Here is a 13,730-nt window from a genome sequence, read left to right as displayed (position 1 = left end):
AAAGGAATCCAATTGGGCCCAATTGCACAACACCATTGTTTTTTCTACTTCAATTTGTAGATCTCCCAGTATGCTCCTTCCAAGAAGCCTGGAGGCCTCAGTTCACTGGCTAAGAAACTGTTCCTCTTGAACTCGGGAAACATGCTATCAGAGAAAAGGTTGCTGGGTTGGAATGGAGAAAGTTGTGCCAGTTCTGACTGATCTGTGGCTAGATGAGAACACGCCTCATATAATTGGCCTGTGTGGTAGTTAAGTTTAGGGGAGAGGAGGATGGTTAAAGAAACAAGGCTGATGGTCTCAAAAGGAGTTTTGGTTTGCAGGACTCTAAAGCTCTACTGGCCTGTAAAAATGTGTCTGCCATATATGCAAATTTCATAATCAGGAACTATTTTGCTAGAACACTATTGAACTATTTTAACTATTTCTTGATAAATCCACTTGAATCCAGCCACCTTCAAGAAAGGCCTTTTTAGCACCAAGGAAGATCTACTTCCTCAAACTTTATTGCCATCTTGTGTATTAAACACATTAGAATGATAATATTTAACATGTGATTATCCATTATCAAATCACTTGGCACATTAACAAATTCAGCCAATACCAATTAAGCAACAATAATCATTATTGAGTACCTTTATGCTAAACTGATGTTCCAGAAAAAAAATCCCAATAAACTGATGACTAGTGAGGTAGAATACTTCACCCGCACATGAATATACTTTGTAACAGTTTAACTTCATGTAGCACCTTTTAACACAAAGCACTTGCTGTGTTCCACACGGCACCAGCTAACTACAACAGATTGAAGTGAAGGGCAGCAGCTAAAATGGAGTATATTCTACACAACAGCAACTAGGTAATAACAGCAGGGCCAACCCTGCTCTTCGAAATGCCTCATCACAGACTCGTGTTCACATATCCAACCAAGATTCAGTTTGTAAGATACAGAATGAAAAGTCTTCAGTGAATTACACAGAACTCAACTCTTCTATCTTGAAGATGGAGACCTGAACCAGCCCTTGCCTAGATTTGCACTTAAGACTAAAAGTCAGCAGTAAAAATAAGACCTCTGGACCTCGTGGCTCAGAACCTAATACATTCGCTAACAGCAACCTGGTGAGGAAAGCAAAAGGGGACCTATTTTAAGCTTTGTCCAGCCCAATTTAATACTGAGTACTACCACCCAGTTCATAACAAAACTAAGTTGGCTACAAACACAGTCAGTACATCCTTAATGTGTGCTTACTAAATTCTGCAAAAAATTCCTCATGTGTATGCTCAGTAGGGCTTACAAAACTGATTCTCAGGCCGTGACTACACTAGAAAAAGCTGGTGATTTTACAATGAGACCTAACAAGTTGTAACACCACAGTGTAAGCAGGACAAATTGTAGTTTTATCTCAAAGTAGCTGGTCAAAGTGAACCCTAAGACTTGGCCTATCTACACCTGAAATTTACCATGTTAGCTATCATGTGTTAGCTTCATCATTATATAAAAAACACACCCATTTTTCAAGTGCAGATAAGGCCACAGGACAAGTAGAAATTTTACCTCAGAGTGGGCTAAACTGGGCCAAGAATCCACTCCCGGGATGGAAGTAAGAAAGTAAGGAGTGGAGCAGCCCAATCCACTGCAGCTTCATCAGCAGGAGAGGAAACAGGCAGGAAGCAGAGAAGCCCTGAACTGCTTTCTTTTTTGGGAGTGGAGAGTGAAAACACAGAGAGCAGAGTAGCAGGAACGGCTGCCCTTTTATAGAAGAATACAGAAATGGAGTAGCAGACACACCCACTTCTCCGAAGAGGGAAGTAGGAAACTTTTTACTGCTATTCCCAGAGAAGAGGGGGAGCCAGGAGCAAAGTGGCCCATCCAGAGAACAGTTGCTAAAAGGCAGGACTTTCCAGATGTCCTGGAGGACTGTAAAGAGATGGGGGGCCTAGAGTTAGTTTATAGGTGGTGGGTTAATGAAATATTCTTTCAGTGGTGAAAATCGAGAGGTAGCCCAAGATTTGAGGGGCAGAGGAGGAAGAGAATGGAAGAGGATTCACTAGCAGTAGCAGGGAGACAAGAGGACATCCCCAAATACATGTATTTAGCAGGATGGGGAAATAGAATTTATTAACAGGAGTATATCAGGAATGACTTAACATGGAAAGGCAGAAAATATTCAAGAAGAAGTAAAGCTGTGATTATGTAAGTTTAATAGGTGTGGGGGGGAAAGAGCTCATGGAGAAACAGGTGCTTTTTGCCCAAACTGGCAGGCTTCTTCTTCAGGCGAGAAGATATTGAGTGTTTCGAGTCCTGATGTTTAGTACATAATTGTCAGACTCCCATAATTCCCAAATCCAAACTAGTTTCCTCTAGAACAGGACTGTGCACAGGTCCCCAATGAGGACTACTTCCATACCAGATTGTAACTTTCAAACCTCAGCCAAAAATTTAAAAGGGAAAAAGTGCTCTATTTTGTCAGAGTTGTGAGCATCTGAAAATAGGTGATTAGGGAATGTGTTTTGTAACTTTAACCCCACAAAACATTTACTCTTCAACCAGAGATCCTGAAGTACTTTAGATAGCTGGAAACAGAGCCCTCAACTCCTGTGCTCTAAGCACTAGACACTTGCTTATAAATTCAGAAAAGTGTCCTACCATTACCACTCTCTCCTTCTCCCAACTACTGAAGCTTTAACTCAGCTTTTTATTTAAAGTTACCTTTGACCCTGTATTTCCCTTCAGAAGTTTTAACCCAAGGCTATTTTTTAACCAAGAATGATCTCATCAATTTAATATAGGGATTATAATCTAGGTATCCAACATCTAGTCCGATGGTATTTATAAAAAATCCTACCTACAGCGTGTATTTATAATTCAGCATGACAGCAAAACCTTGTTGTTAATAAAACTGTTCAGTGCACAATAAGCATGAAAGTACAGTGCAAGGGAAATGAAAAGATGAAGGGACAGAGAGAAAAAGGAACAAATTAAAACTAAGACAAAAGCAAGGATTGAAAACTCACATAAAAATATAATTACTTACTGTATTGTTTCATATAAATGTAAAAAACAAAGCTACATTTCTTAAAACCACGCTAAATTCTTGTTTTTGTTTTTTAAGGCCTTGTCTAGAATGAGAATTTCAGGGAACGCTACTCCCATCATTAGTCTACCATAGGAATGGGACGGGGGGGGGGGGGGGAGAAGAGAGACACGGACGACACTAAAATTCTCAGTATAGACAAAACTATTTGTTTTGATACAAAGTATTTTAAATGTGGCAGTACACTACTCCTAAAGCCAACATATTTAAGTAATGTGCAGTGGGGATTTAAAGAGAACTACGAGGACTAGAATAGGGGACTATTTATCCATCTTTAGTTATAGCAAATTTATTAATTCAAACCAGAAGATATTTCTATATATAATAGGTGTTGGGATTAACACTGCTATTTCTTGGTAAAAAAATCCCATCAAAGGATGTTTTTTTTTTTTTTTAAAAAGAACATTCCATGTTTCTTGTTATAAATGTTCATTTAGAAGTGTACAGCAGCTGTTTACAGTCTTGTAAATCTTTACTGTGTGACTGGTATGGAAGAGCAGGGCAAGATGCTATCTAATTTTTGGAGTATTTTTCCAACGTGTACAAAAATAGAATATTGTGATTTTGGAAATTCTATAGTAAATGTGGATGAAATTTGTATTTCATCAACCACTAGTTAAAATTAAACCTGAGACAAAGCTTTATGTCCTGCAATGCAATCCTTTTCCAGCCGCAGAACACAGCCCAAATTATAGCAACAACATGTATGAAGCAGTTACTTGACTTAAGATATAGGTTTTGTTAATATTTAGTAAATTAAGTTATTTGACCTATTCCATGATCTGGGGTGAATTTCAGGATGTGCAATAGCCAGGAATGTGGGGCAATCATCATAGGACTCAAGAAGCAGACCACCTGTGTGAGAGGTTTTAAACCAGCTCAAGGTATCTTGCTGTAAACATGTTCTGGCCTGTCAAGTGATTTTTCATGTTTGAAATACAGTTGTGAGGTCAGCGTGGGTTGAAGAGGACACTTGAGAAAAAGATAATTTCCACTGAGAGTGCCTTCTACCTTATGTTACATAGGTAAGCAAATTAAGTTTCAGCATTGCTGCGAGGCAAGAACTTTCCCTCATTTTACGGATGAGGGAATTGATGCACAGAGTTGAAGCAATTTATCCTGGATCACAAAGCAAATTTGTAGCAGATCTGGGTTTTATTCCTAATTCTAAGTCCCAGTCCTGTTCCTTAGTTGCATATCATTCTTCCAATCACACTGAAGGTTAAAGCGGCTAGCAAGCAAGATTATTCTACTAACACCACTGCTCAGGAGTTTATGATGAAATATGAATCATTTTATATCAGTCTGCTATACATTTCACACAAAAAAAGTAGGCACAGTAAGTCAAACTCTGATTATAAGGCAGAAGATTACTGTGATCATCTCAGTCTGACTTCCGGTACAACAGGCCATAGGACTTTCCCTGAATTAACTCCAGTTTGAACTAGAGTAGATCTTTCAGAAAAACATCCAGCGATGGTGAATCTACCCCAACCCTTGGTAAGTTATTCCAATGATTCATTACCCTCACCATCAAAAATTCATCCCTTATTTCTAGCCTGAAGTTGTCTAGCTACAACTTCCAGCTGTTATATCTTAATATACCTTTTTCTGCTAGATTGAAAAGCCCATCATCAGATATTTATAGATTGATCAAGTCACCTCTTAACCTTCTTGTTGTTAAACTAAACAAACTGAGGTCCTTACGTCTCTCATAAGGCAAGTTCCAACCCTTTAATCATTCTTGTGATTCTTCTCTGAACCCTCTCTAATTTTTTTTAACAACTTTTTTGAATTGTTTACACCACACCTAGACAGTATTTGATAGCAGTCGCACCAGTGTCAAATACAGAGGTGCTATAAACCTCCCCACTCAATATTCTCCTGTAAACTAAACTTAAAAAAAAAAGTTACAATTTTTAAACATTCTGAAACAAAGCACAGCATCAGAGAAATTCTGAAGGTTAACATATGCTTCATACCTGAACACACTGATCATTTCAGCAACTAATCAAACTAAGTCCTGCTTTTATACCAAGGGATAGCCACAGACTTGTCTACACTGGGGCCTTTTTTTGCGGGGGGGGCGGGGACACAGAGACTGGTGTATTTGCATTAATGCAAACTGTTAGTGTAAAGGAATGCATCCGATGAAGTGTAACTGTAGCTCACAAAAGCTTATGCTTATGCTCAAATAAATTTGTTAGTCTCTAAGGTGCCACAAGTACTCCTTTTCTTTTTGTTAGTGTAAATGCATTGCACTGGTGTAAAAAGTGATTTGCACCAGTGTGGGTTCCTCTAGTCCAGCAGTTCTCAAACAGTGGGTCAGGACCCCAAAGTGGGTCACAACCCTGTTTTAATGGGGTTGCCAGAGCTGGTGTTTGGCTCTGGGCCCCAGCAAGTCTAAGCCAATGCCTGAACCCCACCAGAGCCAAGATCCCATGGCTTCAACCCTGGGCAGTGGGGCTCGCGCTTCAGCTTTGGCCCCCTGCCCTAGGACGGCAGGGCTTGCACGGGCTCAAGCTTCAGCCCCCCTCTCCCGGGGTCATCTAGTAATTTTTGTTGTCAGAAGGGGCTGCAGTGCAATGAAGTTTGAGAACTCCTGCCCTAGTTCAAAGGCAGTATAGATGGACTTTGTGCACTGTGGGGTGCGGAGGAGCAGATGACAAAAAGTAGGCAAACCCTAAGTTTACACTTTATTCTTACCCATATTCCAGCTGTTGATTAAAAACAAATTATTCCATGAATTATTTTCTATCACTACCAGTGATTAACTAATGCAATTCTTCACTAAAAAATAAGCTACAATTTACTTCACTTGTACTGGAACTGCACTAACACTGTGTTAGTCAAATTGCTCTTTCTAAACTGCATTAAAAAACCCTTAAGATGCCTCCATTTGTCCTATATTTTGAAGCAGCAGTTCATTATTTCATCCATATCAGTTGTGATATCACAGAGACAAAATAAACAAAATATCTCAATGACAGGCAAGACTAGAAGCCATAAGAATTGTTTCAGAACTATACAGATATTGTATATTTTCTCTTTATTAGTACTATTGGCTTTTAATGCTTTCTGCTATATAATAGGAAAAGCATGTAATACACACCTCATAAAACCTATGCTTACATCTTAGGCAGCTAAACTTCCAAAAGTCTACTGCTATGCAATTATATTTATATGTAGGAATTATGAAGGAACTTAGGTTGCAGCACTTTCCCAGCAATAAAAATGGGAGTAAATTCAATTTAGCATATCATCTTAGAATCCAAAAAGCTAAGTTTGCTTTCAACACTGAAACATATACATAAGCCAAGATACCTTCACATCATAGATTCCAGATCAATTATTTTTAAAATTGAAAGCGTTACTTTCAGGTTGCCAATGTAACACCATTCCTTAAACAGAACTAGTGGATTTTCCATCTATTTCAAGCCTTGTATAGCAGTGGATTTTCCATCTATTTCAAGCCTTCTATAGCAGCACTCTTTATAGACTGACTCCTTGACTACAACCTAGTAGTACTCAATAGAGGGGGCCAAATGCATAGATAGCCTCTTAGTGCTTTCTGGATATCAAGCTCTGTGGACTTACCAAACTACTCCCTTTTTGGACTGATGCTGCTAACAAAACACTCTAGTCCACATAAGATTCACTCAGCTACCAAGGTGACAGATGCTTCAGAAACACCCAAAGCAGATATTTCTTCCGATAAAGTATTTAGTTCCTATAACAAATATTAAGATCATGGAATCATCAAGGCAGAATAAGACTGATCATTTAATAGATCAGCTTCTGAACACAGGCTGTACATAACCCATTTATGGTTGATAAATACATTTTGGGGGTAACGTATTTAAAGTTGGGTTTTTATAACTACAGTGCAATTTCAGTTGGATATCATGAATAGTAGTGAGGCCCTTCAACACCTGTAAGAAGGAAAAATAAAGGAATTACAATTTCTATTCATATGAACTGACAGAAATTACACTAGGTACATGTTAGGAAAAGGGCAGGTCTGAGGTCTCATAAAACTGATCAATTTGTGGTTCAAACTATTTCTGGCATACTGCCATCAAGATAAAAGCCACTTCACACTCTTATACTTTGGACTTTTTACAAAATGTTTTTTGTACTTTAGCTCCAAAAAAATGGGCCAACTTAGTCATTAACCATTTCCTCCATAGCCTCTCTTGTAACCAGACATAGAACTACAAAAAATAAAAATAAAAAAATACCAAACTACACCTATCAATTCATAAGGCGTGAGGGAGGACCAAGAGGGGACTGAAGGGAACCTATACTACCAATCCCTGGCGAATTTAAGGGCTTATTTTTAAAAAAGTTTCTACCACTTAGGGTTGCCAAGATCATTCTAAACGTGACCCAGTGCTAGGCTGTCCGAGTCTGCAGACTGCTCATTACCTCTGACTTTTCAAAGCTTTCCCAAGCAGCAGCAGCATAATGAAACAGGCACAATTTTCATCAGTCTCATTGAAATCCACAAGATCTGGAACGGCAGCAATAGAATTGCCCAGACATTTCCTAGTTTCACTATGTGGCTGTTAAGGAAAGCGCTGAGAAGCACTGGAGAGCAGCACTGAAGCTATTCAAGGATGATCCAAAAAATTTAAGCTAAGGAGAGGACAGCACCCCTCTCCCTCATACACAGTGCAGCCAGGAAGGAACAGTATAGTGGACCCCTAGAAGCCAAGCAGGTTTGAGGCAAAGGGAGATGGTGGAATACATCCAGTTGAAGGATACAAGAGGTGGGTCATAGATTCTGAGGCCAAAAGGGACTATTATGATGATAAAGTCTGACCAGTATAACACAGGCCATAGAACCTCAACAAGGTAGTCATCAAATGCCAGACATCCATTATCGAGAAACTGATCCAAAAGAAAGCTCCTAATCAGATCTAGAGACATCAACCTGGTAGAAATCTAAAAATCCCTCTGTTCCAGTAGTTAGGAGTAGAGATGAGTATGTCAGCAGCTAATTAACCTTGAACCTCCATGTGCCTACCCAATTTAATCATTTGTACTGGCCTATAGTTAATAGGATCTGGTATATTCTCAAACCCTGAAAAATGTATTTATATAAAATACACTCACACCTGGAGTTGGTGAACAGGTATATACCGAACAGCTTTTTAGGATTTTTAATGTAACCCACAATGATGTTTCAAAGCCCAGATACTGAACTAGGATGAATGAATGCATCCGATGAAGTGAGCTGTAGCTCACGAAAGCTTATGCTCAAATAAATAAATTAGTCTCTAGGGTGCCACAAGTCCTCCTTTTCTTTTTGCGAATACAAACCAACACGGCTGTTACTCTGAAACCTGAACTAGGATGCTGAGCTACTTCACAATAAAACACATTTAACTCTGTTCAGTAGGAACTAAAGTGAATCTGAAAGTTTCACTACAGATTACATATACAGAACAATCACTGACATTTATGGACAGATTGATATGTCAGAAAAATAAAAAGGATGGGCTGTATTTAGAAAATTTGGGAGATTGTATTAAACAATAAGAATAAGAATATCAGTTCAGGGACCAGGCTGCAGAATTTCTTAAGGATGACCTGGAGATCCATGATTTATATCCCCTTGAAATCTGCTTGCTTCCCTATCTATCCAGGAAGCTCTAACAGATATAAACTTAACTTCTTGGTTCTTGCACTTTCTGCTGTCAGTATCTGTATTATGAAAGACCATCTCTAACTGAAAAATGAAGACTGCACTTTTCCTTCTCTGTATGGTACCCACAAAATGAAGAGGAACTACTAGACTTTTCTTAGAAAATAATTAAATATGAACATAAGAACAGCCATACTGGGCCAGACCAAAGGTCCATCTAGCCCAATGTCCTGTCTTCTGACAGTGGCCAACACCAGGTGCCCCAGAGGGAACGAACAGAACAGGGAATCATCAAATGATCCATCCCTTATCGCCCAGTCCCAATGTGACCGTTTCTTATTACATAGTGCTTATGTATGTTTACAGGCAAAATTAGAAGTCCCTTTAACTTTTATGAGAACTATTAAGAGTCAGAGTATTGGGTCCAACCAATGACTTTACAATAACCTTAAACTCACTCCATTCCTTCTCTCCACAAGGTGTCCTTCTTTTACATAAGGATAGAGGGAAAGGTTTGTTTTTGTTAGTACTTTTGTCTTTGAATTCAAGTCACTCTATACAATGAATAAAGGGGCTAAATTCAGAATAAAAATTAAAACATTTTGTTATAACAGATGTAGTTTACAATATGCTAAAGTCACTATCACTACAAAAGATACATTTGGCAGTTAAATTTCAGCAATTTAATCAAAACCAGCATGAAACAGGACTAGCATGTGATGCAAGGATAGACAGGCAAACTAGACAAGGACTCTGCTTCAGACACACAGTTGCAGGGCTCTGATGTTAATTCGGAAGTCATTTGCACTCTACCTCTCAAATGGATCCCTTGTGCAAGTGTCTAACACTGAGCTTCACATACACTAGAAACTGTATCTACTGACCATATTATATTATATTATATTATATTATAAACTGCTTATATTAAGCAAGGGAAGCAATATGATCTGAATGAATAAGACAGGTAGCAGAATCAAAGCAGACTGAAGACAAATTGAAAAATGACAGAAGAGCTGTTTCTTCTAGGATAGAGCTAGTCTTCAGATTTAGCAAAACTGAAAGTTCCTCCTATTTTTAATTCAATGGATCCTCCATTTCTTGCAAACAAGTAATGATTTTTCCCCACCGAACTTCGAAGGCACTCACTACAATTCAGCTAAGGTAGCAATCATCAAGTTCAAGACCAAGGATTTTTACAAGCTCCAAGAGCAACACACATTAGGAGGGGGTTTTTTCTCCATGCCAAAAGAAACACATTACAGCCTTCAGCGGCCCCCCAAACACTGGGTGCGGTCCGCAGGGGGTGCACGGGAGCCTCACACCCCAGGGGACCGTAACACAAATGAAAGTGTCCCGGTCCCGTGAGCCAGCCGATCGGAGGGAGGAGCGAGGGTAGCCGGGGTAAGGACCCCGCTCCAGCTCTTCCCGAGGGGAGTTAATCAATCCCGAGGGAACACGTGCGAGCGAGCGAGTTTCGGGCTGAACGGGAGGACCCGCGGGGAGGGAGGAAGGGCAGCTAAAGGGCTTCGCCTGCCTGCGGCCGGAACCCCGTGGGGGCGTTAGCTCCAGCGCTGAGCGGCGCCCCAGGCCTCGCCCCACCGGCCCCTCCTCGACAAAGGGCTCCGGGGAACGGCGGCTTGGGAGGTCCCGGCCAGGACCCGGGGTGAAGGTCCCCCCGCTCCCCGCGCACACGCCGATGGCGGCGGGGGCTGAGGAGCAGAGAGGCCGCGCCCCTGGGAGGGCCGATCCCTGGACGTCGGCTGCGCGGGCGGCCCAGGGAGGAGGCCCAGGCCGGACCGGCCCCGCGTGAAGGAGGGGCGGGCGGCGCACGGAGCTAATCCGGGCGGGCGGGCGGGCGGGAGAGGCCGCGGGGGGAGGGGCGCGCGGTGTCTCCTAGCGGTGGGGGTGGGGGCGGGGGCGGGGGTGGGGGAGGGGCGCGGCGGCGGCGGCGGCGGGGGAAGCGGCGGGCTGCTCCCCCTCCCCGCGCCAGCCCTCACCTACACAGTGAATGAGCTTGTGTCGCCACGAGTCGAGCTGGTGGCGGAAGCCGCGCCTCTCAATGGAGCACTCCGGCCGCCCGCACGGACTCGCCATCTTCTGGGGGAGGGCCCCGCACCGGCACGCCCACGGCCGCCGCTGGCGACGTCATCGCGCCACGCAGCGCGGCGTCACCGCGGCCGCCTCGCGCCGCGCCCTCTCGCGCCCGGCCTGAGCGGGGGGAAGGGGGCCCCGGAGGCCGAGGGATGGGAGGCCACGTGCTCACGCGCGCCCCCGCGGCCCGCGCTGCCATGGAGACGGAGCGCGGCGCCCTGCCCCGCCCGCGGGAGCCGGGCCGCTGCCAGGCCCGGAGGCGCCCCGCGCTCCCCTGGGCACGGGCAGCGCTGAGCCCCGCGGCCGGCCTAGCAGCGGGCCGAGGAGCTGCCGCTGGCGTGGGCCGCCCTCGAGAACAGCGGGGAGCTGCCTCCAGCGAGGGGCGGGCGGGGTCACCGCGGAGCACAGCACGGGGCCAGCAGACCAGGAGCCACGGTGACAGGCGCCCACGCGGCTTCACTTCCGCCGTTCGCGCGGACCGGCGAGCAGCGATGGGCCGCTGCTCCAAGGCCTCCCGGCCGCTCCCATCCGCACGTCCCAGGGTCAGCGGCTCCGAAATGAGAACGTCGGGAAGGGGAACGCTCTGCTCCCTGCTCTGCGCCGCCCGCTTAGTGAATTCACCCCGCCGGTGGGAGGCAGGCTGCAGACTGCCCGGCTCAGACAGGAGCCGCAGCGAGGCCGCGGCCTCGCACTCCGCCCCTTAAATCCCCAGAAAGAGAAGGGACTTTCCTGCGCAGTAACGGAGTCTCTGGGTGTGGGAGCTCTCCCAGCGCTGCGATAAACCACCGCCGCCGGGGGAATAGCTCCCAGCGCTGTAGCACTACGCAGGCTGCCACTGAGCACACACACACAGCGCTGAACACACACACACAGAGCGCCAAGAAAGTTTCAGCGCTAAACGTGGCCGCCTACACAAGGCCTGCAGGTATTCCGGGTTTGCTGCACGTCTGCCCCGGGCGCCCGAGATCCGAATTTTTTGGCCAGCAGCCGCCATGGATGCTCTGCATGCCCTCCTTCCCCACCCCCAGTTGAGGACATAAAGTGAGGAACAAGGTCGACCCACTCACACTTCCTTCGCTAGTATAAAGAAAAGGCGGACTTGTGGCACCTTAGAGACTGACACATTTATTTGAGCCTAAGCTTTCGTGAGCTCCAGCTCACTTCATCGGATGTCCAGCTAGTAGTAGATTCCGTGGTAGCAGGGAAGGAGGGTGGGTCATGGAATACAATTAGACAACATGTCTTGAAGAACTCCGCTTACCGTACAGGTAAAAAGAAAAGCAGTACTTGTGGCGCCTTAGAGACTAACGAATTTATTAGAGCATAAGCTTTCGTGAGCTCCAGCTCACTTCATCCGATGAAGTGAGCTGGAGCTCACGAAAGCTTATGCTCTAATAAATTCGTTAGTCTCTAAGGTGCCACAAGTACTCCTTTTCTTTTTGCGAATACAGACTAACAGGGCTGCTTCTCTGAAACCTGTCATTGTACAGGTAAGTCACTTCCTCCTTCCTTGAGTGCTCCTCCGTGTGCTTCCACTTCTGGTAACTCCAAAGCAGTAACCCGACAAAAGGAGGCAGGTGCTAGGCATCTAACTAAATAGACTGCAGCACAGCCCTGCCAAACCTGGCAACAGATTGAGATGCCTCTACAACCAAGTAACATCGAGTAAAACCATGAGAGGTGTTCCATTTAACTGCCTTATACACGTCAATGATAGGGACACTTCTGAAAGAAGGTGTGGAAGCTGCCTACACCCTGGTGGAATGAGCCCTAACCTGACTAGTAATCCCTGACTAGCTATTGTGTAGCAAAATTTAATGCAGTCTGAGTCCCAGTTAGATAATCTTTGGGTAGAAATCCCTTGATCTTTGGATTCTTCACCAAAAGCAATGAAAAGCCTTGAGGAGACTAAATGGCTTTGTTTCATGCATGTAGGACAGGGCCCTAAAGACATCTAAAGCATGGAGTGCAGCCTCTCCTGTGGAGGAATGCAGCTTAGGGGAATATACTGCTCCGTGTATAACATACATGAAAATTTCAAACAACTTTTGGTAGAAATGGATGATGTGGTCCAAGTGTGTGACCTTATCCTTATGAAAAGTGGTGTATGGAGGTTGCACTATAAAGGCCTGTACCCTATGGGCTGAAGTGATTACTACTAGAAAAGATGTCTTAAGGGACCAGTTAACCCCTTGAGGACAGTGTTTAGGTCCCAAGGAGGGAGAAGATCTTGTATTAGTGGAAATAGGTGCAAAGTTGTTGAGTGGGGATAGTCAAAGTGGGAGCTAATAAACTCCTGTGGTACTAAACTAACTCTAGATGGCACAGGGGAGCCAGGTTTCCTAGCATGTTGTACTTTCCATGGTAACCAGTATGGCCATGAGTGGGAACTATACAGATAATTAGCAGGTGGCCAGGGCATGTGATTCCAAACCAAGGGGTCCTGTCTGAAGTCCTTATGCTTACTATGACTCCTATGTCTGGAATCCCTATCTGAGAAATAGGGGTCATAGTGTTGTGATCTAGGATAGTATGTGGGAGCGTCCCCTGCACTATGATCTGAGGAGGAGTATGAAACGTCTTCCTCCTGGAGGGTGTGGGAAATTATCTGCTGGGAATCTGAGGGCTCTGGAATCATGGAACCCTGATCATAGAGGCTAGGACCTGAAGGAACCTCCTGCATCTCATAGGCCACCCACATAACCCAAAACCCATATCCTAAACCCAACAACTGAAAATAGATCAAAAAGTACAGCTTGCAGCTATGAGACACAGTTATTTGCCACAGAGAGAGAAGAAAAGGGACCAAGGTGCACCAGTGCTCAAGACATCTGCAAGGGCAGGGAAGTAATTAAGTGGTATCCAGATAATCCTGGCAAGTGGCCAGCACCCCACTC

At 44.3% G+C, this 13,730-nt stretch overlaps 1 protein-coding gene across 1 annotated transcript in view; it reads right to left on the bottom strand.

Moving 5' to 3' along the window:
• LCOR (ligand dependent nuclear receptor corepressor) overlaps positions 1 to 10,881 on the bottom strand; it is a 91,259-nt gene extending 80,378 nt beyond the window's left edge. The window contains exon 1 of the mRNA XM_038408599.2: positions 10,740 to 10,881. Within this exon, the coding sequence (XP_038264527.2) occupies positions 10,740 to 10,836 (97 nt within the window). The 5' untranslated portion in view covers positions 10,837 to 10,881. The remainder of the gene's footprint in view (positions 1 to 10,739) is intronic.
• Between the last annotated feature and the right edge of the window lie 2,849 nt (positions 10,882 to 13,730).

Source organism: Dermochelys coriacea, chromosome 7 (genome assembly GCF_009764565.3).
Source record: "Dermochelys coriacea isolate rDerCor1 chromosome 7, rDerCor1.pri.v4, whole genome shotgun sequence".
NCBI classification, from domain to species: domain Eukaryota; kingdom Metazoa; phylum Chordata; order Testudines; family Dermochelyidae; genus Dermochelys; species Dermochelys coriacea.
This window is presented reverse-complemented; position numbering and strand designations above follow the sequence as displayed.